The 22,494-nt window shown below is 38.0% G+C and overlaps 1 protein-coding gene across 4 annotated transcripts in view; it reads left to right on the top strand.

Moving 5' to 3' along the window:
* The window catches only part of LOC107654155 (sphingomyelin phosphodiesterase 3-like), a 59,390-nt gene that overhangs the window by 11,599 nt on the left and 25,297 nt on the right, over positions 1–22,494 (top strand). For 3 of the 4 annotated variants that reach the window (XR_001630310.1, XR_001630311.1, XM_016441110.1), the window contains exon 2: positions 14,372–16,085. Coding sequence is in view for 2 of the 4 variants with exons in the window: in XM_016441110.1 (XP_016296596.1) it covers positions 14,676–16,085 (1,410 nt within the window). In the remaining 2 variants the exon portion in view is untranslated. Of the gene's footprint in view, positions 1–12,678; positions 12,784–14,371; positions 16,086–22,494 lie in introns of all 4 variants that reach the window. The other variant, XM_016441111.1, reaches the window with a different exon arrangement.

The raw sequence follows: 22,494 nt of genomic DNA, 5'->3' as shown, positions 1-22,494 counted from the left end.
TTAGCATATACGTAGTTAATCGTTAGCATAAGCGCGGCTAACGCTAATATAATGAGCATTAGAATGAATTTTGTTCAGAATGATTTCTTTAACTATTTAATGCTCCTATAACTTTTATTACTGTAAAAAACAGGAGGACATGATGCTATTTACTATTATTACACACCAGAGGCTTTTAAATGAATTGTGAATCTAAAATATGGGTGTTAGAGAATGTACAAATGGTTAAGAGTGTTTGTGTCATATCAGTCAGAAAAGTAGTTCTGGGCTTTTTTTTTAGAACCGTGGATTTTCACTGGTATTGGTACCGAATACTGAAATTTTGGTACCATGACAACACTATTTTCACTTCACAATTCATTAAATTCCAGATTCCCTTACTATTTTCTCATTGAATAACTTTGTTTGTTAAATACATGTAAGTAAAGTGGGAAGCAAATGAAACTTCACATTGATTTTAATAAGGAGGGCTGCAATTTGTTGTGACATTTTGTAATCTAATGTGATTTTTGTGTGGCTTCTAAATACTTTTTAGGCCACTGTGTGTATGGCAAAAGCAAACGTGTGTGTCTGTGTGTAATTAAGCTTGGTGGTCTCCTGCTATCATAAACCAGTAGCGGCTCTACACATCAGAGACATATGGATGTTAATGTGGGCTGCTGCGGTGCCAGGCAGCAGGAGAGGGTGTCGTAAGTGCTGATATGCTGCCACAGAACTTGTTATGATCAGCAGGAAAAGCAAAAGAACATGTGCACCGTCTCTGTCCTGCTGGGCCGCCTCTCTCTCTCTTTTCCTGCCACATGGTCATATGACCCACCGCTCACCTCTGTTTCCTTTGCTGGTTGGGTTTTAGGGCGGTTTCCCTGGCAACTCTGATCTCTTATGCTTGAGTTCGCTCTGACAGTGCCGCCCCCTTTCCACCCCTCCCGTCCTCTGCTGGCGTTCTGGGCTGCGCTTGTCTCGTTCTGATCATCTGCTGTAGCTGTGATGTAATAAGACATGAAGGATCAGGTGCTTTCAATGAGACACATCAACTCTGACCGTCTCAAACCGCATGATGGACTCACTGAGACACTGAGAAACCACAAGGTAGTTATAGGCCAATATATCAACCCAGGCAGATTAGAGTCAGGCTATTTTGAGATTATTGTCTTGGCCGATTAACAGCCTGGTGCCTGTTCCAAAATTTACCAACAACCTTGTCAATATAGATAGTTATTCAGAAAGAATGTTAAATTTTCAATTCAGAATTCCAATATTTTGTGTACACCTTAATGCTGTTTATAAACAGATATAGCGGAATTATTTCTACTTTTTAGATGTGATCATTTCCATTGGTATTTTATTTTATTTTATTCTACTCTGTTTTGTTTTGTTTAATTTTATTCCATTTAATTTTGTTTTGTTTTGTTTTGTTTTATTTCATTTTATTTTTTGTTTTGTTTTGTTTTTTCATGTTATTTTGTTTAATTTAATTGAATTTTTGTATTATTTTGTTCTGTTTCATTTTTTCATTTTGTTTTTTTCATTTTTTCGTTTTGTTTCATTTTTCATTTTATTTGTTTTGTTTCTTTTTATTTTATTTTATTTATTTTTGTTTTGTTTCATTTTATTTGTTTTATTTATTTATTTTGTTTTGTTTTGTTTTGCTTTGTTGATTTTTTTTATTTTATGTTCCATGGACATATGGTATCGACAAATATTATATATATTTTTTCTTTCTTTTTGTAGTTTTAATTATTGATCTGATATTTGGTTGCAGAAGCAGATAATATCAGGGCATATTTGTCCCATTTTTATGCCAGGTTATGAAAGTACTTTTTCAGTCTTTGTCTTTTGTTTTGAAGTATTGCTTTAAAGCAGCACTATGTAACTTTTGGCGCTCTAGCGGTTAATAAACAGAACTGCACACATCCCGCTGAAGAACATTCCAACCGGAGCTACTTCTCTAAGTTTATAAGCGATTCACGCAGGTATGTGTTACTCCGCAGCGGTGACGACCCGACCAGGCTACAATAGTCCAAATATAAGTACTTATTATAAGTGTACCGTAGTGATTCGGAATAAGACAAAAACGCGGTTTGGAAGATGAATTCATGATGTACTCGCTCATTATATACATTTTGCAAATTTTGAACATAGAAAAAGTTACATAGTGCTGCTTTAAGCATAGATTTGAGATTGAACTGTTTTTAACAGACCAAACAATACAGTTTTATAATTTTGTCATCAAACTGGTTATTAGTCATAAAAATAATTGGCTACTGGTGTCAGTCAGACTACCATGTCTGTGCTCTGCATTTGTGGAAAAAATATAGGAAGAATAATGTAAGCAAATGACTCATTTGCATCAGAGCTGAGGAACATTTGGATGACATGTTTGATTGGCTTGTTTTCCCTTCCTGTTCATGTTTGGATGATACTGTGTTGACTGTACACTATATTCAATCTGTCTTCAAAATACCTTTGACCACATTAAATCTACTGGAAAACTATTGAAAAATATCAGTGTTGTCAACCTGAGCAATATAGAGCAAATCAATCCACATCACAGATCTATATTTTTTTCCTCGAGAGAATATGGATTTAAACTTGTGATGTGTGTTTTGTTGTATTTATGTGTGTGTGCAAACATGTGTTTTATTTTTTATTTGCTCACATGTGTGCTTTCGAAGGCAGGTCAGGGTTTATTGATTTGCAAGTTGGCTTGGTGTTCAGCCACAGAAGTCTGAAAGCAATTTGTATTTGTGTTGGGTCACTTAGGGTCACGCAGATGGAAAAAGCGAGCAAGGCGGAGAGAGATGTGAGCGGAGGGAGGAGGAGAACCAGGTTAAATGACCACAGAGAAAATGTCATGGAGGAATTCTAGTAGACACAGTATGATACATATAGTAGTGGAATGTGTGTGTAGCAGGGTATTGATCCAGCATGATCTAGATTTGAGTGTATATTTAGAGCAAAGGGGGGCCCATATGGGCCACTGCCCAAGAGCATGATGGGTAATACTGAATCATCATCATAATCCACTGCCGTCATTCCACAAACCGAAGGATCTGTGCATAGCAGCTTTATTCATTCAAACACAGTTCAAACAAAGTACAACGGGGTCTGCATGAGAAAATACTTGTTGCATTTTTTTGCAAATATAAATGTTATATTTGTTTATTTATAATCATATTATTTTTTTAATTAACAATTTGAGTGACGTTTGAATCGATAAAATATTATTTTAGATTATTTTAGATATAGATTATTTATATTAAATAAAGAGTTAATTTGCTAATTAATTTTAATTAGTTTTTTGAGTCCTTATTATCCATGTTATCCAGCATGACTCAAATGTTTAAGAGCATCTGCTCTGTGGTTCTGACCTTTTGTACAAAGGACTTAACATAGTCAAAGTCACAAATCTGCTTACATTTCGATTTGTGACCCAGAAATAGTGTATAGTCTTAAATATTTCTTGTTCATTTTAGACCGTAAACTCTTTTTGGTAACACTTTTTTTAGGTGTTTGGTTAACATTTTAAGGTGTCCTTGTTACACGTTACATGACTTGACATGAACAGACTTGACTTGACATGAACAGACTTGACATGAACAGGCTAGACTCACCAACAGCGGGATAAATACATTCAATACACGAACAGGGCACAATGGGAACATGAAGCTACTTATAGGAAACAAGAGGGTCACATGACAAGAACAAACCAATGGGAAACAAGACACATGACTAAGACAACCAATCAGAACATGACACAATGAACAGGGGAACCAATGGCATGAATACATGAGGGCAAGGGAAGCATGACACAAACAGGGACCATGAAACAATTACAAAATAAAAGACATGGAAAACATGAACATGAAACAACCCCCAAAACACCACATTACATGTACCTACTATTATAATTACAGTTAATTATGCATAATTACATGCAATTAACCCTAACCATATATTAAGTACATGTAGTTAATTAATATTACTCAGTACTTAAATGTATAATTACACTGTAAAAAGGACACCTTAAAATAAAGTGTAACCCTCTGTTTGTCAGAATTTTGAAATAAAAAAATCAATTTTCAGTGTGCTCTCAAAGGGTTGGACCCCCACTGTACAGTATGTTCATACCCAAATCACAAGAAATGAACAAAAAAATAAAAATCTAGCACAGCCATATCTAATAGCACCTTGCCTCTCCTCTGCCATCCCACGCACTTCTTCACTCAAACACTCGCCGTCTGTCTTGCCCCTGGATGCCACTCAATCTCACAAATGCCCACACAGTAAAAGCACTCATCACCTTGTGTAACCAGGTGTCAGGGAGTCTGGGGGAGTAATGGTCGCTCCCTGCTGAATGAAAGTGGTGGCACAATCAGATTTGAGTTGCTGCTGCTCTTTGGAAGACAGATAATCGCGATGATTGTTCCTCTAATGGAAGTCATTCAGTTCATTAAAACCAGTTCCCTGCGTTAAAGAGCTTTAAACTCAGGGCTAGTTTAGTGTAAAACTCATCAAAAGAGGGGCAGAACCAGTCTTGTCTCTACAAAAGACTTTTGCACAGTCAAGCACCCTTCGATTTTTTCTTTAATAGTCTAAATGTATTAATACAATTAAACCATAAGACAGTAGGAGGTTTGTTGTTGAAACAGTTAACGGTTGCCAGATTGATAAAGATTACACCTGCATTGATTAATGGCGGATTATTGTGGATATTACGGTCATAATCCCTCCACAAAGGTGGCACATTGATTAGCATCTTAAATGAGCTTTATCTACCATACAGAGGAAATGCCATTTGATCTGTTGATGGATTAAATTATATCACAAACATTTTGCCACTGCAATTAGCCTATATTTGATAGCAGTCAGAGAATACTCAAGAGAGGCAGTGCTTCGGCTGGAATTTCCTTGTCTCGTTTAAATCATGTAATGTCTATGGCTAAATGAGTCCTCGAGAGCTGTACCCAGTTTCATTAACACCTTGCATACAGCAAGTGTTTGCATCATGGGATTTGAAGACGCTTGCCTGGTGATTGCTGTCCCTTTTCAGTCCTATTTTTTCAATTATACACTCAAAAAAAAAGGTACGAAAGCTGTCACTGGGGCGGTACCTTTTCAAAAGGCACACCTTTATACCAAAACAGGACCATTTTGAAAAGGTACTGCCCCAGTGACAGCTTTAATTTTTTCTGAGAGTGTATTGAGGCCAGAAAACCATTTGAAAACTATTGGTTGATTACAGTTTAGCATCTGCGATTGTACACATACATTGCCGAAACATTCAGATGTTTTTACAATAGTTGTCGCCCAAATATTACTCAAATGAACATGAACCTGCCTTTTTTAAAAATCTTTATTATGTTAATATATGGCAATTAAAATCGAACTTAATGTCTTTCTTATAAGACGTTCATACACTGTATCTGTTTTTACGGTGAAAAATCTTGCTAAACATATAAATCCCATTGCCAGTTTTTTCATGTGCTAAATTCAGTGATTATTTGCACAGAAATCTTAATAAAGTATAATTCAAATATAAAATATAAACATAAAAAGTAATTTATTTAAAAACGAATAGAGCATATTTAAAATGCTTTTCAGATTATTTAAAGGGGTCATATGATGCGATTTAAATTTTTCCTTTCTCTTTGGAGTGTTACAAGCTCTTGGTGCATAAAGAAGATCTGTAAAGTTGCAAAGACTAAAGTCTCAAATCCAAAGAGATATTCTTTATAAAAGTTAAGAGTCAGCAACACCTACCTAAAACGGCTCGTTCTAACACGCCCCCACATATCTACGTCACGATGTGGGAAGATTTGCATAACGCCGCCCAAATGTTCACGCAAAGAAAGAAGGCGTAACTTTTATTCTCGCGGTAGTATTGTTGCCGCCGCTGCCATGTCGTGAAGGCACTGCGTGATTCGTTGTGAAAGCGAAACTACTTTGTTTGGCGTCGCTCTGGCCGGACAGGGCATCATCACAATATGGTAAGGGGCGTAACATTTCCGTCACACGCTTGAGGTATTCGGCCAATCATAACGCACTGGATAGCTGCCAATCACAGCACACCTCTTTTTTTAAGACCGATGAGCTTTGTTAAAAATTGACGCGTTTCAGAAAGGCGGGGCATAGAGGAGAAACAATAATGTACAGTATGTGGAAAATAATGTGTTTTTTTAACCTTAAACCGCATAAACACATTTCATTACACCAAATACACAAAATAATGTTCTTTTTAGCAACATCATATGACCCCCTTAAAAAAGCTACTTGAGGAATGACAATTTGTAGACAAATCAATTTTTAATTTGCTTTGCAAATAGGAGAACTCTTTTTGATGGAAGGGTAAATAACTTTCATTTGGCAGCTTAATATTCAATCATTAACAAGGCTTATTTTTACAGCACAATATTAGTTTGATGTGGTAACTTCTGCTTGTAAAGTTCTACTGTTTATTTTATTTGGTTTCATTTTACTTTATTTCATGTCTGTATCATGGCAATACTACCAGGTTTTTTTTGACTCGTAACATGGCAGTTGGTTTGTATGAATACCATAATATTTTATTTTATTTTATATTTTATTTTTGCTTGAAGATATTTCCTTTAGCATGTTTAGATGACTAAGGTACAGATTAAATAATATCTTGTGTGTGTGTGTGTGTGTCATACTAAAGGGGCATTGACCAGACTGATAGACAACAGCAATACTGTTAATGAGTGAGTGCAGTGTTGCCATGGCAACAAACTCCCTTGAGTGTGCTCAGTGCAGTGTCACTCGCTCGCTCTGGTGCACACACACACACACACACACACACATGCATGCACATACACATACACATACACATACACATACACATTAGTCCAGAATAAGCAAAGCCCGAGTTCCACAGGAAATTAAAAGATGAGATAAATGAACCTGACATAAAAGTGATAAAAGCACCTCAGGGCTTGTGCATATGTCACAATATATTTCATTAGCCTATCCTTGTTGATTCTATGAACGAATAAAGTAAAATATCTGTATCGATCATGTTTCAGGCCTTTACAGTTGAAGCTGTTTCTTTCTTCCTTTATGGCTATATCTCTCTTTTCCTGTGGTCCATTAATAATGAACCAATAGAAAAGTAGTGCAGCCCTGCTGATGAGTTTGCATTGATATCTGAAGTTACCGGATACAAAACCAGCACCTCACGCACACTTATCAGCCTCATCACACACACACACACACACACACACACACACACACACGCACACACACACTAAGAAACACAGAAACCTGTCCACACACAAACACACACACAAACAAACACCAAGACCTGTCCACACACACACACACACACACTCACACTCACACACACATAAACAAATTTATCCGTGTTTTGATCAGAGAGTTCACAGGAAGGCCAGGAAGGCCAAAACTAAAACATGCTCATTTATACAGCATTACTCGTATGCATTCTTAAAGGAATACTGCATAATTATTATTTTCTTTTATTCTATTTTTTAATTTTTAATTTATATTTTATGTTTTTTTAATTTTATTTACAGTTTTTTCAACTGCTTACAAAGGGCCAGTTTTACTAACAGCTTGCACCAGTGCAAACCGTCATTTGGCGTTAAAATAGTACTGTTAGGTTTTACTAAAGATGCGCAGTGATGAATTAGCACTGAAAAGGCATGGACACAGTTATTTTTGCGCCTGACCTTATTGAATATGCATTTGTAGGAGTTTCCCTTTCAGACGCAAAATTTATGGGAGGAGAGTATTCAAATGAATCACGCAACGTGTTTTACTAAGGTTTGCGTTCATCAAATTACTGGTATTTGCTCTATTAACGCCCCAAAAAAGCATGTCTTAAACTATTTTGCGCTTGAAATGGCTGCTAGGAGGAGGCACTGCAGAGAACAGAGAGTGCATGGTAGAAGGGAGAGGATTTTTTTCCACAAATATTAATTTATTTTGAATGCCAGATGAATTCATTATCCGAACATATCGTTTGCCAAGCCATGTTATGTTTAATTTGCTTCAGGAAATAAAAGACGACTTGGAACCCTCAACTAGGAGTCACGAAATACCAGGTCTATCAAAACTTCTTGCAACCCTTCATTTTTTGGCCTCCGGTTCTTTTTAACGTACTGTGGCTTCTTTATTTCTTTATTCTTTATTTGTGACTACGCTAATTTGCGCTGTGCTTGGTAGATTGCGTTGTTCGATATGTAAATGAGATGCTGCGTCAGTGTTCTTTATAAAAGACGAGATAACTCGTCAATGGCGGGGAAAGAGTTAATTTGCGTGTTGTTAGTAAATCACCCGCAGAAATGTCCACACCCATCGGCGTTGTTTGGAATTGCGTTCTCGCGCTAATTTGCCCTGTTTAGTAAAACTGGCCCAAAATCTTTACTTGTCACACAATTTCTGAAACCTGACACTTAAAGGGGTCATATGATGCTGCTAAAAAGAACGAAAGGAAAAATTGAAATCGCATCATATGACCCCTTTAAACACTAGAACCACACACCAAATCTGCAAAACCATACACTAATCCTCGGCCTTCAATTTCATAAAACACATTTTGCAAAACACAACACACAATTGTAACACAAAAATCTAACAGGAATTAATATTATGACAAAGGTGTTTGCAAATGTTTTCTTTTGAGATGTGTTTGCGATATTTTGAATGCAGTGTTTCATTTTGCAAGAGATGTGAGGCATTTTGCATTTTGTGTGCAATTGGAAAAAAAGAGGCAAAGTTTTGAAAATGTTTGTAAGCAGTTGAAAAAAACTGTAGTTTATGCACATAAAACATCTCTTAATGAGAAACATTCTCTTAAACAAAACATTTTCTTAAAGAGACAGTGTAACCGTATCACTTTTATTGTCTTAATTGTCCTAATTTTATCAACCTTAAGAAGGACCTTCACATATTTTAATTTCTTTTAATTTAATTTTATTTCCATACAGTTAGTTTAATATAGTTTTTTCTTTCAATTTTGTGGTCAACATTTGACCCAGACATGTTCTTAACAGCTTTTGTAAGTCACTTTAATCAAATAGGCCTACTTAATAACCAAAAACCGTTAATAGCTTCTACAGAACAAATTCTGTTTATACGTTTATATTGGCTGGTAAACAGTCACAGTCATCGACGTGACATTTGTCAGTGTCTATCTCTTTCCTCATGGGGAAAGTTGTGATCAGTATTGATTAGAAGGTGAAGGATCCGTGTATAAACAGATCTATAGCTGAGGCTTTCTAAACAAAGTGTTAGCTAACAGACTTCCTATTGGTGCCCGCATTCATTTAGTTTATTGCCTTGATTATCAGGCTTCTAGTCTGTACTGGAGCAGTATTGACTCGCATAGGAAAGTTATCGAAGGCACACATAACATTTAAGTGCATACACTTAAAGTAAACACACAGAGCAGAGAGCTGGTTGTTGAAAACCACAGGTAGAAGTTTCCCGAACACAATAAGAACTGTTTCAAAACTACACAGAGAAAAAGGATTATATCTCCCATAGGAAAGAAAAATGAGATCTCTGTAATGTTGTGGTTGTTTTCTCCTAGACAGCAGTTAATTAGATTATAATAATAGCAAAGAAATACTTATTTATTATTAATTATTGTTCATAGTTTGTCTTCTCTAGGGTTTCAGAAGAAATCTCAACAGTGTCTCAAAAAAGTCTGTGATAAAAAGTCAAATCTCAATATGAACTAGTATTTTTGTTGTTAACTAAAATGATTAAAAATCATTTTCAGTAATAAATATAAATCTGAAATAAAATAGAATTAAATATAAATATTAAAAGAAAAACTAAAAAAAAAACCTTGGCAATTAACTGAAAAAGTACTTCAATTATTAAAATTATAATAAAAATTAAAGCTAAATTGAAATATTTTAAAAGGTTATCCAAAATATTACCAAAATAGTACATAAATTATCACATAAGAATTAAAGCTAAATAGAAATATAAAAACTGAAACTAATAAAAATGACAAACCACAAAATTATTTGAATTAAAACGATATATTTTAATATAAAAATAAAAGGCAATTGAAAATGTGAATAAATACTATAATGGTATGTAAATAACATAAAATAACACTAGCATGAACTTGAATTTCTCATCAAATACTACCAAATAGTAAAATTATCTGAGCTATTCTGTCCATATACATTTAAAGTTGCTGCATATATTACTAAATTAAGTGAATTAGATTCTGTATATCAGTCATTTTGAATGTTTATAGGACAGCCCATAAGCAGGAATTTTGTAGTTGAGTAGGTGGATTTTGGAAAAGAGGGGCATGTCTAACAGTCCCAGAGAGGCTAATATCACTTACTGCACCTTTAAATGGAGCATAAAAGTGAAGTAATGTCCCCTGAGTTATTACAGTTTTTCTCGATTGCTTAAACACATTTCTTGAAACTATGCCTCGTATTCTCAAAACAGTAAACACAAATCCATAACGTCTCACCCAATTCCCCAAACATCCTATTTTCAGGTCAAAATGAAGCTCTACACTCAAAACCATTCACTCTTGCTGAAAAACCAAACTTTTCCCTCAGACATCACACACAAGGTTTCAAAAACACACACACTACAACATAGTATTACACACTGGTGCAATAAATTCAAAACAATATATCCAAAATTGGTAAGTTATGTTGCTTGTGATTCTCCCACTCAAAAACCTTTTCACATGAACACAAAAACAATATATCCAAAACTGGTAAGTTATGTTGCTTGTGGTTCTCCCCAAACCTTTTCACATGAACACAAAAGACACAACCAATGTATACATTGGCACATTTTTATTCATTCATGTACTACACAGCACAACTGTAAAAAAAAAAAAAAATAATTATTATTCCGCCTCAGCATCCCGTCTTTGTTCTGGGTCAGGTCAGAGAATCTCGTCCACAAGATTCAAGATCTTCCACAAGAAGGATGTTAGAAAACCTCGGGTTATTGGTAAACCAGTCATGAACCAGAGCAGCGCGATGGAAGCTGAAATTCCTTCACCAAGTCCTCTTCCTCTCCCTCCTCCTCCTCCTCCTCTCCCTCCTCCTCCTCCTCTTCCTCTTTGACCTATTCCTATTGAGGTCTGGTTGGGGAGTTACGGAACAATCTCATATCGCATAATATTATTAACTTCTTATCTCCTGAACTGCAACTTTCTTTACCACGCTAATCAGCGCCAATCCTGCTGTGCAGTCGTTAGCACTTTTTGTAGCATAGTGTAGGAAATCAACACTGTGATTGACACAACCAATAAAATCTTTAGAATCAGCCGTGGGGCAGAGTTTGCACTGAAGTGGATTGGGAGAAAAAATTGCGCATGCGTGTCATGTGCCTGTCTGTCAATGAGAGGAAGCCACGCCCTATTTTGGAATTCCCACCCCGTTTTGGAGTTCCCGTCCCCATTTGGAGATCTCCAGGCTGCAGTTATACCCTTCTCCCTCACACGGCTCCGGGGGGTGAATAAAGGCCTCCTGTAGCAAATCCATGCGTTTTTGTAAGAAAAATATCCATATTTCAGACGCAATAAACACTTTTCTCTCACTGTCGTATGCAGAAGCGTTCCGGCGGATGATGTAGGACGTATGCGTTGCGCGCGTGCCTCTGAGATATGCTAGTCTCACGAGTTTGTTTAAGGAAGCAAAGTTTCCTTTCTTTAGCAAAGGAAAACCAGTCTCCTCTTGGCTTATATCAAAATCCTCCGACATTTTTCTTTACAATCCTCATTTGTGCTTCTAATTCATGACCGGCATTTTGTTTTGTTCTCTCTCCACATTTGTCACTAATCACGCAATGGCGAGTTCCTACGTCATCCGCCGGAACTGCTTCCACATATGACAGATAGCGGAAGTGATAGAAAAGTGTTTATTCCGTTTGAAATATGGATATTTTTCTGACAAAAATGCATGGATTCGCTACAGGAGGCCTTCATTCACCCCCCGGAGCCATGTGAGGCACGTTTTATTATGGATGCGCGTGCTTTATTTAACGTGTTTTGAATTGTTGAACAGAAACACCCCCCACCCACTACAATGATAGAGCTTAGAAGTGCCAGGACAATTTTTAATATAACTCCGATTGTATTCGTCTGAAAGAAGAAAGTCATATACACCTAGGATGGCTTGAGGGTGAGTAAAACACAGGCTAATTTTCATTTTTGGGTGAACTAACCCTTTAAGTGTGAATTTGTGGTTAAGTATGTGTGTGTGTTCTACAAAACCATATGGCAGCTCAGTTCAGGTGCAAAACGACAGCAGGCCAATCTTTGGGAATCTGTGAAGAGTTGAGGACATTGTTGTTGCACCGGATTCCCTTTGTAAGCTTTGTGTGTGTGTTTGTTTGTGTGTGACCTGAAAGCTGCTCAGCAGTAGGCAAGCTTAACCTAAAGACACGGTCACTTAAACCCCCTCGCACATGTGTGTGTGTGTTTGTGCGGTGATGCGTATGTATACAGCATGCACATCTGCAAACTACCACACATTCATTTGCTACACTCTTCCTTTTCCTGTTCTTGTGCACCGACGGCCCTGTCTGTCACTCTTTGAGTCAGATGGCTCAAATTCTCTCCAGCGCAACCCTGTGCTCGCAGCAGGCTGTCAAAAATCAGCCCTCTCAGAAAAAATGATGATTTTTTTCCCTTATGTCTAGGCCACTATGCAGTCGACACAGCGGTCCAGCGCAGATTAGGCGGCAGTGATGGATAAAACCCTGGAAATTATTATTCCACAGATTGAGTGTGTGTGTGCAGATGAGGTGAGTGTGGATGCAAAGGGATTATTTGTACGTGAAGCTTTGTGTTATGGTTATCTAGGGAAACTGCTATACTCTTATAGGGTAAATACAGACGTTTATCTGTGCTTTAGTAGTATTTTTAGAGGACTTTGTGTGAGAAAGGTCATTCTTATGTGTAAATGTGCAAGAGGGGTTCTTGCTGATCTGAATGAAATGGTATTCACAACCCATTAAAATTCTGTAATGTGGCATATTTCTGAGTGAAACAGCATATTCAATGAGAAATTTGTGAGATGGGACTTGATTTTATCCATTGGGGATTAATTGGATAGTGAACATTTAAATATGATGTTAAGTTACGACTTGTGAACTTGTCTTTCTGTTTTTGTTATTTAGTCTCTTGACATCAGTGTCAACTGTCAACCCAGTTATAAAACCACAACAGTAACATATACATTTCCTGGTTGTGTCAAAGACTGACCTGTCCTCTTTGATCTGTGGTAAATCTTTTGATGATTTAGGTCAGGGTTTCAACTAGGAGCATCTGCTGCAAAAAGGCAACCAGCATCTCAACATAAAAGGACAGCTATAGCTGCATTCAAAACAAAGGTTTAAAGCACTTTAGATTTATGTGTTTTATGAGAATCTCTAAAATTATCAAATTACTCGTTTGCGATTTTCAGCTTTGTTGAAGGTGATTAAATATCAAAGGAGTGGAGGGAAAGTATTAGGGGTACAAAAAAGGGGTACAAACCATATTAAACATTTTTTTTCTTATTTTAAGCTCCATTTTAGTCTGTATTTAATTATATTTATATTAATTATATTTAACCATTTTAAATTGCACTGAATAAAGGGTCTAAAACAAAAGAACGTAACACCTCTGTGAGTTCTTTGTTCAAGAACAAGGTAAATTTAATTGGTACTTCCTTGTGACAAAGACAGAGAATATTTTTCTGTATCATCTTTTCTTACATTTAATCAGTGCAATTGTCTCTCTGTGAGGTTGCAGTCTAATCTTCCTCATCATCTGCTCCATTTGTTTGTATAGGCCTGTTTCTGTCTGTTTATTTCATGAGGAACAACCACAAAATCACCACCACTCTACAAAGGAACTTAGTTATCATATTAACACCTGTGCAGTGGTAGCTTTTTAAATGATAATTATCCTAATTTCTCCTTTGTTAAAATCAAAGGTCATTTGGGATAATAAGCCATATCTGGTAGACCCTCTTTCTAAAAAATCCCACTGTGGTTGCACGGATTTAAATCCAAGCCTTTATAAGGTTGCTTGTATTTCATACAACTTTTTTATTTTATTTACAAACAATAAGCTATTTTAAATGACATATTTTACCAAACCCAATTTGAAAACACACAGATGCAAATGAAGCACTTTAGTAGCAAAAAACTAAATTCTTACACAGCAGGCTACATTTGGTGACCTGACACTCTGGTTTCTGTAAAAAGCTATTATTATTTATTATTCATCATGATTTTCAAAACATTAAACATTTTACTGGGATCCAATTTGTTGATTGCACATTATCCTCCACTTTCATCTGATTGCCTGTGTATTCTGTTCCCCCCTCCCTTTGCTTGTCTGCAGGCTCTGTGCTGACGAGGCCTCCCCTTTCCGTGCCTGGAATATTCTGGGTCCCAGGAGGGTTTTTTTGTCATCACCATGATCAGATTCTTCAGGAGACTCTAGCACTGTAGACCCCCACCAAGGAGGGAAGAGGCTGGGCTTGGAACCCTGTATATCCCAAATTCAAAGTCGGACATAGCGAAGGACCCAAGAACCATGTAGTATACCTCGTTCCACCACAGGGGGGAGGGTAAACTTTGTAGTTATTTTTTTGTACTGGTTTTTTTTTTTTTGGCTGGGAGTTGGTCTACAAGGTGAGCCAGAAATGGTCTTGCACACCTCTCCCTACCCTAGTGCCTTCCTCAGCTTTCTGAGCGATCTGTCTTGGGCCTTTGTTTTCCCTTACTACTGGCTGTTGGACCGGTTGTTGGCCTCCTGTGTAGCAACTTCACTAGAGAAGCGTAGACGCTCCCAAGATCCCTGCTCTTTTTTGGCACTTGGGGTCCTGATCTCTACACCACTCTACCTGGTGCTGTTACTGGCATCCTTACCCTTTGCTTTTATTGGCTTCCTCTTGTGGGCCCCACTGCAGACAATCAGGAACCCCTACATCTACTCTCACCAGAAACCAGACAAGCATGGCGCCGAGCAGGGAACATCGGCTGGAACTGGGGCAGCACTTGCTGAGTGGCGTCTACAAGGTCGCAGCTTTTGCTTTGGCAGTGCCAATGTTTGCCTGCTGCCGGACTCACTCGCACGCTTCAACAACCTTGCGGACACTCAACGCCGAGCTCATGAAGTGGGCAAGCGGATCCGTAATGGTGCCAGCAGACCCCAGATCAAGATATACATAGACTCGCCCACCAATACTTCAATTAGTGCGGCATCCTTCTGCAGTTTGGCCACCCAGGGCTTCCACCGCACCTCATCTTTGGACCATCGTCCCGAGCCTGTAGTCACCACTGAGCCTGAGACTGAGGCCTTAACTGAGTGTCCCGTTCACCCCTCAGGAGATACAAGCTCGGATTGCCCCGTCCACAGCACTGGAGCCCAAAATTCCTCGGAGTGCCCCCTCCACCCCAATGGAGAAGAGCATGCTCCTGATTGTGCCGTCCACCAGTTTGCAGACCCACACTCCTCTGGTGAGTGTCCAGTACATAGCAACATCATCCAGAACTCAGAAGACTGTCCTCTCCATCCGGCTGGAGTGCAAATCAGCATCACCTCTCCTGATTCTGAGCCGACTGAGGCTGAAAAAGAAAACCACCAGACCGGGGATGGGGATACGGGTAGCCTAGAAAGCCGTATGGCCTCACGGGAATCCCTGGTTCGCTTCCACGCAGCCGATGGAGGCATCTCCCACAACAATACCCTTTCACAACACCGCACCTCAGTCTTTAAAAGGCCGATTGGGCGCAAACGCCGTCACGGAGACGACGGCTTTGACCATGAGATCTCTGCCTTCTTCCCTGCCAACCTGGACTTCCTTTGTCTGCAGGAAGTCTTCGAAAGGCGAGCTGCAGACAGGCTCAGGAGGCAGCTGCACCGCTATTTTCCATTTGTGCTGAGCGACGTGGGACGCTATGGCTGGAAAGGCTGTTGCTCCCGCTTCAAGTTCTTGAACAGCGGGCTTCTGTTGGCCAGTCGCTACCCTATTCTGGATGCCCATTATGAGTGCTTCCCTAATGGGCGCAGCGAGGATGCTCTGGCTGCTAAAGGAGTTCTTTTTGCCAAGGTAAGTTTGTTATACTCCTTTCTTATGGCATGCTTTTAAGCCATTTTTCTTGTATTTGTTATATGCAGGATATTGGATTCCTTCTGTATACCCTCCGCTGGTTTATGCTACACCCTTGCATGTGAACCAATGCAGATCTCAACTTAATTAACTGAGTCCTTAGATCTCCAATGTAAAGGCATCTTTAAGAGTTATGTTTTATATTCAGCCAATTCATTCTGATCATCAATGTTTATACCTGCTGTACAACATTTGATGCATGTCACTGATATCGAAATGGCACATTAGGGCATGTTCCAGTTCTTGAACTTTCCATGGCACGTGTCTGGAGTTAAAGTTGGACTTGTGGTTTGAGTGTACACAAACAGCCTGAATAATTTACAACTAGCCCTTTGTAGCCTAGAGGGCCTTTTTGAAACACTCATCTGTCATGCCTTCAGAAACATAGGCTTCCGCTCTTTGTTGAAGCATGGCTGGATGTACAGTCCTGCTGCATTATATATGGTCTTAATGGGGCTGTGCACTTATGCTGAGTAGATATTACAATTCAAGAAGTAGTTTCACTCTTATACAATATTGTATGCTCATTTTAGTCTGGATATTGTAAAGACAGGTTCATTAGTCCTGCAGCTGCTGTTGCTAGCATTCTACAAAGGTTTATGTAAGAAGCGGTGAATGTATGCACTAGCAGCTGATGGATTATGAACTAAGGTGGTATTTAATTACAATGATGAAAGTGTTCCCATAGATTTTTATGTACTCTGGTACATACAGTACTTAGGTAAGTTTCAGTACATATTTAGCATACGTGGCATAGGTTTCATTTGAACATTAGGCTTGTACCTAATTTTGAAGTATGGAAAATTACAAACGTTGGGTTTAGCCAAATGTGAACAACAGATTGTTCTGAATTCTTCATGAATGGTGAAGTGAAGTGAACTGACCCGTTGAATGTTAGTAGCCACATGCTAGTTTTAAGTTTCAGTTACAAAAAGTCCCTTTGTTTATGCTAGCATATGGACAGCGTATGATTAAAAGAGAAAGCTGTTGTGCTTTGTACTGTTGTTAAAACAATTTAGTATTCTGAATTTTTTGCATGAAATGATTTGACATGTTATTTGCACTAATTTCGCTATTTGCTTACATTAGCATGTTGGGATGTTGCATGCTTAGCATGTGTTAACTAGTATCTATATTTGTGCATGATATTAGCTTGTGTTTTTGTTTGTGTAGCTCTCATTTAGAGAGATGATGAGCACAGGCTTTTAGGGTTGAGATATCATTAATCTCTCAGCACTGTATACGACTCTGGCCGCATTCCAAACCTGATCTCTTTTCCCCTCCATAAGGGCAAGAGGCCAGCCACCATTGTGTGTCAGAAAAAGCTACTAAATACTAACTCTGAATGTGTGTGTGCTAGAGAGAAGCCTGTTAACTATTGAGTACTGTACACAGAGAAACAGAAGGTCAATGCCTTTGCCCTGTACATGTACTTATTAAATAGATTCTTACTTGAATTGACGTTCAATCTTTTACGGGGTGTAAGTTTAACCAACTACTTCCAGAAGTTATTGATGCTCTTTGGATACTCCTCCAAGGTCCTGGCCTCTTATTTGCTTATCTGTTGAACTACAGAATACATCTGTCATCAGGTCCTCAAGGTTTCAAAACAAGGCTAGGGTAATTATGTTTTTCATTTCAAATTTAATGACAGAAATAACAATGTGTTCTAACCAGGCATGAGTTTCCAGCGACAATCTATTTGTCTAACTACTTGAACTTGAAACTGCTGAATGATGTGGCACAATCGCAGCCAATTGGACAATATTAATACACAGCTATTCAAAGCATGATTTTGAACCAATGAGATTTCACAGTGGGCCGGGCTACCCAAGCTTCTACAGTACATTGTACACAGTGTTAGACTAGGACTAGAGTTAGATTGAACTGCAAGTATAAGTCTGTACAGTTAAATGACACATAATTCCAGAAAAGAACTGCTGTGAAAATCCAGAAAGAGCCTGACAGCTGGAGCAAAGCCTAAAATAATTAGTTTGAAAGCTCACACTTTAGTTCTTAAGAGAAAAAAATAGTTTAATTAACACACTCAGATGGAACGGGGATGTGGAAGGTCAGTGTCTCTCTGTCTGTCTTGCTCTTTTCTCGCACTACCTCTCATGTTATTCACAGAGTACAATAAACCCCTCCTTAAAAGCTTAACGCCCAAATAGGTCAAATCATGTAATGTGACTGTCGTAAAAAAGCAGTTTACTGTGGGACATGCTTTATATTAAAAAGTTATTAAAAGTGCATTAACTGCAAAAGAGCCTGTTCCTTAGACTTGTTTTGTGCATGTGTTCCGACACGGAGCTAAACACGATCAAGCGAAGTATACTTAGGGTTTCGGGCTTGTACATAAACGGTCAAATATACTAGAGATGCACGATATTAGATTTTTGCCGATGGCAGATGCCGAAACCGATATATATTTCCTTTTGTTTTGAAACAACACCAAGTCTCTCCTGTGCAGAAATGATAAACAAATTATTTTTAAATTTTGGTTAGTTTTGAGCAAAAACATTTTTTTGATGAGATTACATTGAGAGCCTTGAAAATAACTGTAATAAATCAATTTCTGCTGGGTTTTTTTCTCAGACAGATGCAGTTGAAACCTTAACATTTTATAGTGGATTTAACATTAATAGATAGACTAAAGCAAAAGAGCTGTAACAATAAAAATAAATCTTTCAGAGTTCCTTATATTCAAGTTTTCATAATCCATTAAAAAATATATATTATATATTACTCAATAAATCTGTATATATTACATTATTTAATTTACAAGTGTCATGTTTTTGATTTTTAGCTAAAATTTCTGACCTTTAAAACAGTTTGAAACTCTTCAAAACAGACTCGTGATTTTATGACATCCATACTGCTTTATTTATTCAGACACACAAGTATCTTAAAGGGATAGTTCACCCAAAAATGAAAATTTGATGTTTATCTGCTTACCCCCAGGGCATCCAAGATGTAGGTGACTTTGTTTCTTCAGTAGAACACAAACAAATTTTTTAAACTCAAACCGTTGCAGTCTGTCAGTCATATAATGTAAGTGGATGGGAATCACGGCTTTGAGAGTCAAAAAAACATACATAAACAAAACCAAATTAAACCCTGATGTTTATCTGCTTACCCCCAGGGCATCCAAGATGTAGGTGACTTTGTTTCTTCAGTAGAACACAAACGAAGATTTTGTCGCATCAATGTATCGTCACGAGCCGCAGGGTTTAATTTGGTTTTGTTTATGTATGTTTTTTTGACTCTCAAAGCCGTGATTCCCATCCACTTACATTATATGACTGACAGACTGCAACGGTTTGAGTTAAACATTTTCATTTGTATTCTACTGAAGAAACAAAGTCACCTACATCTTGGATGCCCTGGGGGTAAGCAGATAAACATCAAAGTTTAAACATTTTTTGGTGAACTATCCCTTTAATGATATTTATGTATTTTACTTTCATTTTATTACAAATAGGCCAACAGCGCCCCCTAAGTAAATGAAACGCATATTCGGAGGGGCATTAGGACCCAGGGGAGGCTGCTGCCGCTGTTACTGCACATGCTAGAAACTGTTGACTCTCTCGCACACTGGACGCGTCGTTCTGTAAGTGCATTCTGAAATTAAATGTGGCGATCCAAAACAGTGACTCTAATCATCATTCATGCAAAAGTTCGCTTCAAGAATGACCACTGCTGACGTTATCTTATCACTATTACACCCTGAGCACATGTGAGCTATCCGTCTTATCGGCCAGGCATGTCAGCATATTTTTTTCAAATCAGACGATGCCGATGTTTACATTTTAAGCCTTTATCGGCCGATTCCGATAACGTTCCGATAATATTGTGCATCCCTAAAATATACACAAAAAATGTGTCAAAAAATGTCTGTCTTGGCGAGTATTTATTCGGACAGTCAGGTATGTCTTAAATGAACATACAGCTGGAAATGAAATCGGATCCATGTCAGTTAGTCTCAGCCTTAGACGTCACGCCCACTGACCGTTGGCTGAACGTCTGATGTATATGGCACACAAAATTGGAAACACTTCAGGTGTTTCAAAGTCGTTGTACGATTGGTTGAGTTATACAGAATTACAGAATTACTGGGAGACATGTGTGTCGCGTTCTTGCCTTCGTGTTCCAAACCCCCTCATGGAGGGAGAAGTCGTTATGTTTACAGCTGTGACAATGAGTGCTTATCAGGATCAACTAAACACTGGATTTATGTGACATATGTAAAGTTCGTGCATAGACTCTTGAAGAGTTTTACACATTGGTCTGTTATTGTGGGGACATTTCCACCCCCATAAACATGACGCGGCAGAAAATAAAACATGATTGGTTGCTTTACCTGTCAGTCATATGGCCTCTTGGGCGGTCCTTGGCTATTCAAAGTGGCCAAGGTTCCCAGACCTTCTGCCATCAGTCTGAAGCTCTGGCTATACGAGACTATGTTTCAGTATATTATATATGTGCATTCTGTCTTAAATAGACAGTACTACTAATAAACAGAGCTGTGTTTATCTGACACAAAACAATGAAATTAAATGTAACCATTAAATTAAACGGATACATTTACACAAAATGCATAATTTTGGAAAGTTGAAATTAGTGAAAAATGGCAAAACAGCAGAACTACTCTCACACTACTGAAAAAAGGTCAGTAGTATTGCAGCACTGCTTCTCACCCCCGGGCCATTATGGGTAATAAAAGGTCAGCTTCTGATAAATAAACAGACAAAGCTTTGTCAAATAAATTGTGGAGGGGGAAGGGGTGTAAAATGAACGGGGGAGAGAGGGAGGGATATGTGTGGAGTGGAAATATTAATTAAAAATGCTTCCCGTAGGACTGAGCGGCCCTTTAATTAAGGCCTTTCAGCATGTATGTTCAGCCCTCTTATTATTATTCAAGAGCTCTTCACACTCACAACGTCAAGGGTAGATGCTTGTTTAGGGTTTGCATGATTGTTAGCAAATCGTTAATGTGTGTCCATAAATTCCATGTCTACTATATGTATAGGAATGTTTATGGGTTTTTTAGTTTGTTATAAATTGCCATAGTGTCCTAATAGAGAAAAATATTTTAAATTGTAATAATATTCTACAATATTACAGTTTTTACTGTATTTTTGATCAAATAAATGCAGCCTTGGTGAGCGCCCTCTTTCAAAAACTAAAAAATCACACCTCGCTGGTCAGACATTGCTTTCATGGCTTTCAAAGCTCTTTCAAAAACGAATAGTTCATGTGTCAGCATTCAAAATGCAGAACTATCTTGTCCACCCAGATCATTCATGGAAACCGCTGCAAAATAAATCATAACAGAGGTTGTTTATATATATATATATATATATATACTGTAGAAGTGTTAAAGGTAAAGTAGAAAAAACAGCTTGTTTGATTCTTAAGGTCAGAGGGCCATTCATGAAACAAGAATCTGCATAAATAGTGCATAAATCCATTATTATGTAAGTTGCTGCATTCATTCAATGGGACAATTATATACAAATGGATTTATGAGAAATACTCATGAATTTGCTCTGCTTGTGTTTCATGAATGAGGCTCAAAAAGGAGGATTCGTTGTGTAAAACTAAATTACTGTTTTTAGTGCAAGAAAATTTCACTGTTATTATGCATAGTCTTCGGGGGGGGGGGGCAAGATTGCAAAATGTCCCCCTAAAGCTGGGAGATTGTACAGCAATCAGTGCTGTCTTTCAGCGGTAAAAGACCATGACCCACTGCTCCTGCTGTGGTCAGCTCTATTTGCAAAGCTTTGTTAGTGTAAAGTACTAGCTGTCTTCAGCTGTAGTCATGTCTTTGCTGTGTGTGTTATCATCTCAGCATTCAAGCTGCCAGTAGGAGTGGATTAGAAGAACCGGAGGAAGTTTATTAGACAGCCAAGCCTCTGTGTGTGTGTGTGTATGACTTACTGAGCCAGCCGACTGTTTCTCCTTTGGGCAAATAATCTTTAACCTTATAAGAGATCTCACAAGTGGCAGACACATTCCAATTAGCACACTGCTCATTAACACTTATTTGCATGTATGCACACATAATCACAACACAAAACCTTGCATGCATTTTAGCTCAGATAAAATATTGTCCAAAGTCAGACAATACCCTTGCACACACTTAAAGGGGTCATATGATGCGATTTCAAGTTTTCCTTTCTCTTTGGAGTGTTACAAGCTGATTGTGCATAGATAAGATCCCTGAAGTTGCAAAGACTAAAGTCTCAAAACCAAAGAGATATTCTTTATCGAAGTTAAGACTCTGCCACGCCCCCCTAAAACGGCTCGTTCTAACACGCCCCCACATATCTACCTCACTATGTGGAAA

The sequence above is a fragment of the Sinocyclocheilus anshuiensis genome, unplaced genomic scaffold (assembly GCF_001515605.1).
Source record: "Sinocyclocheilus anshuiensis isolate Anshui unplaced genomic scaffold, SAMN03320099.WGS_v1.1 scaffold115, whole genome shotgun sequence".
In the NCBI taxonomy this organism is placed as follows: domain Eukaryota; kingdom Metazoa; phylum Chordata; class Actinopteri; order Cypriniformes; family Cyprinidae; genus Sinocyclocheilus; species Sinocyclocheilus anshuiensis.
This window is presented reverse-complemented; position numbering and strand designations above follow the sequence as displayed.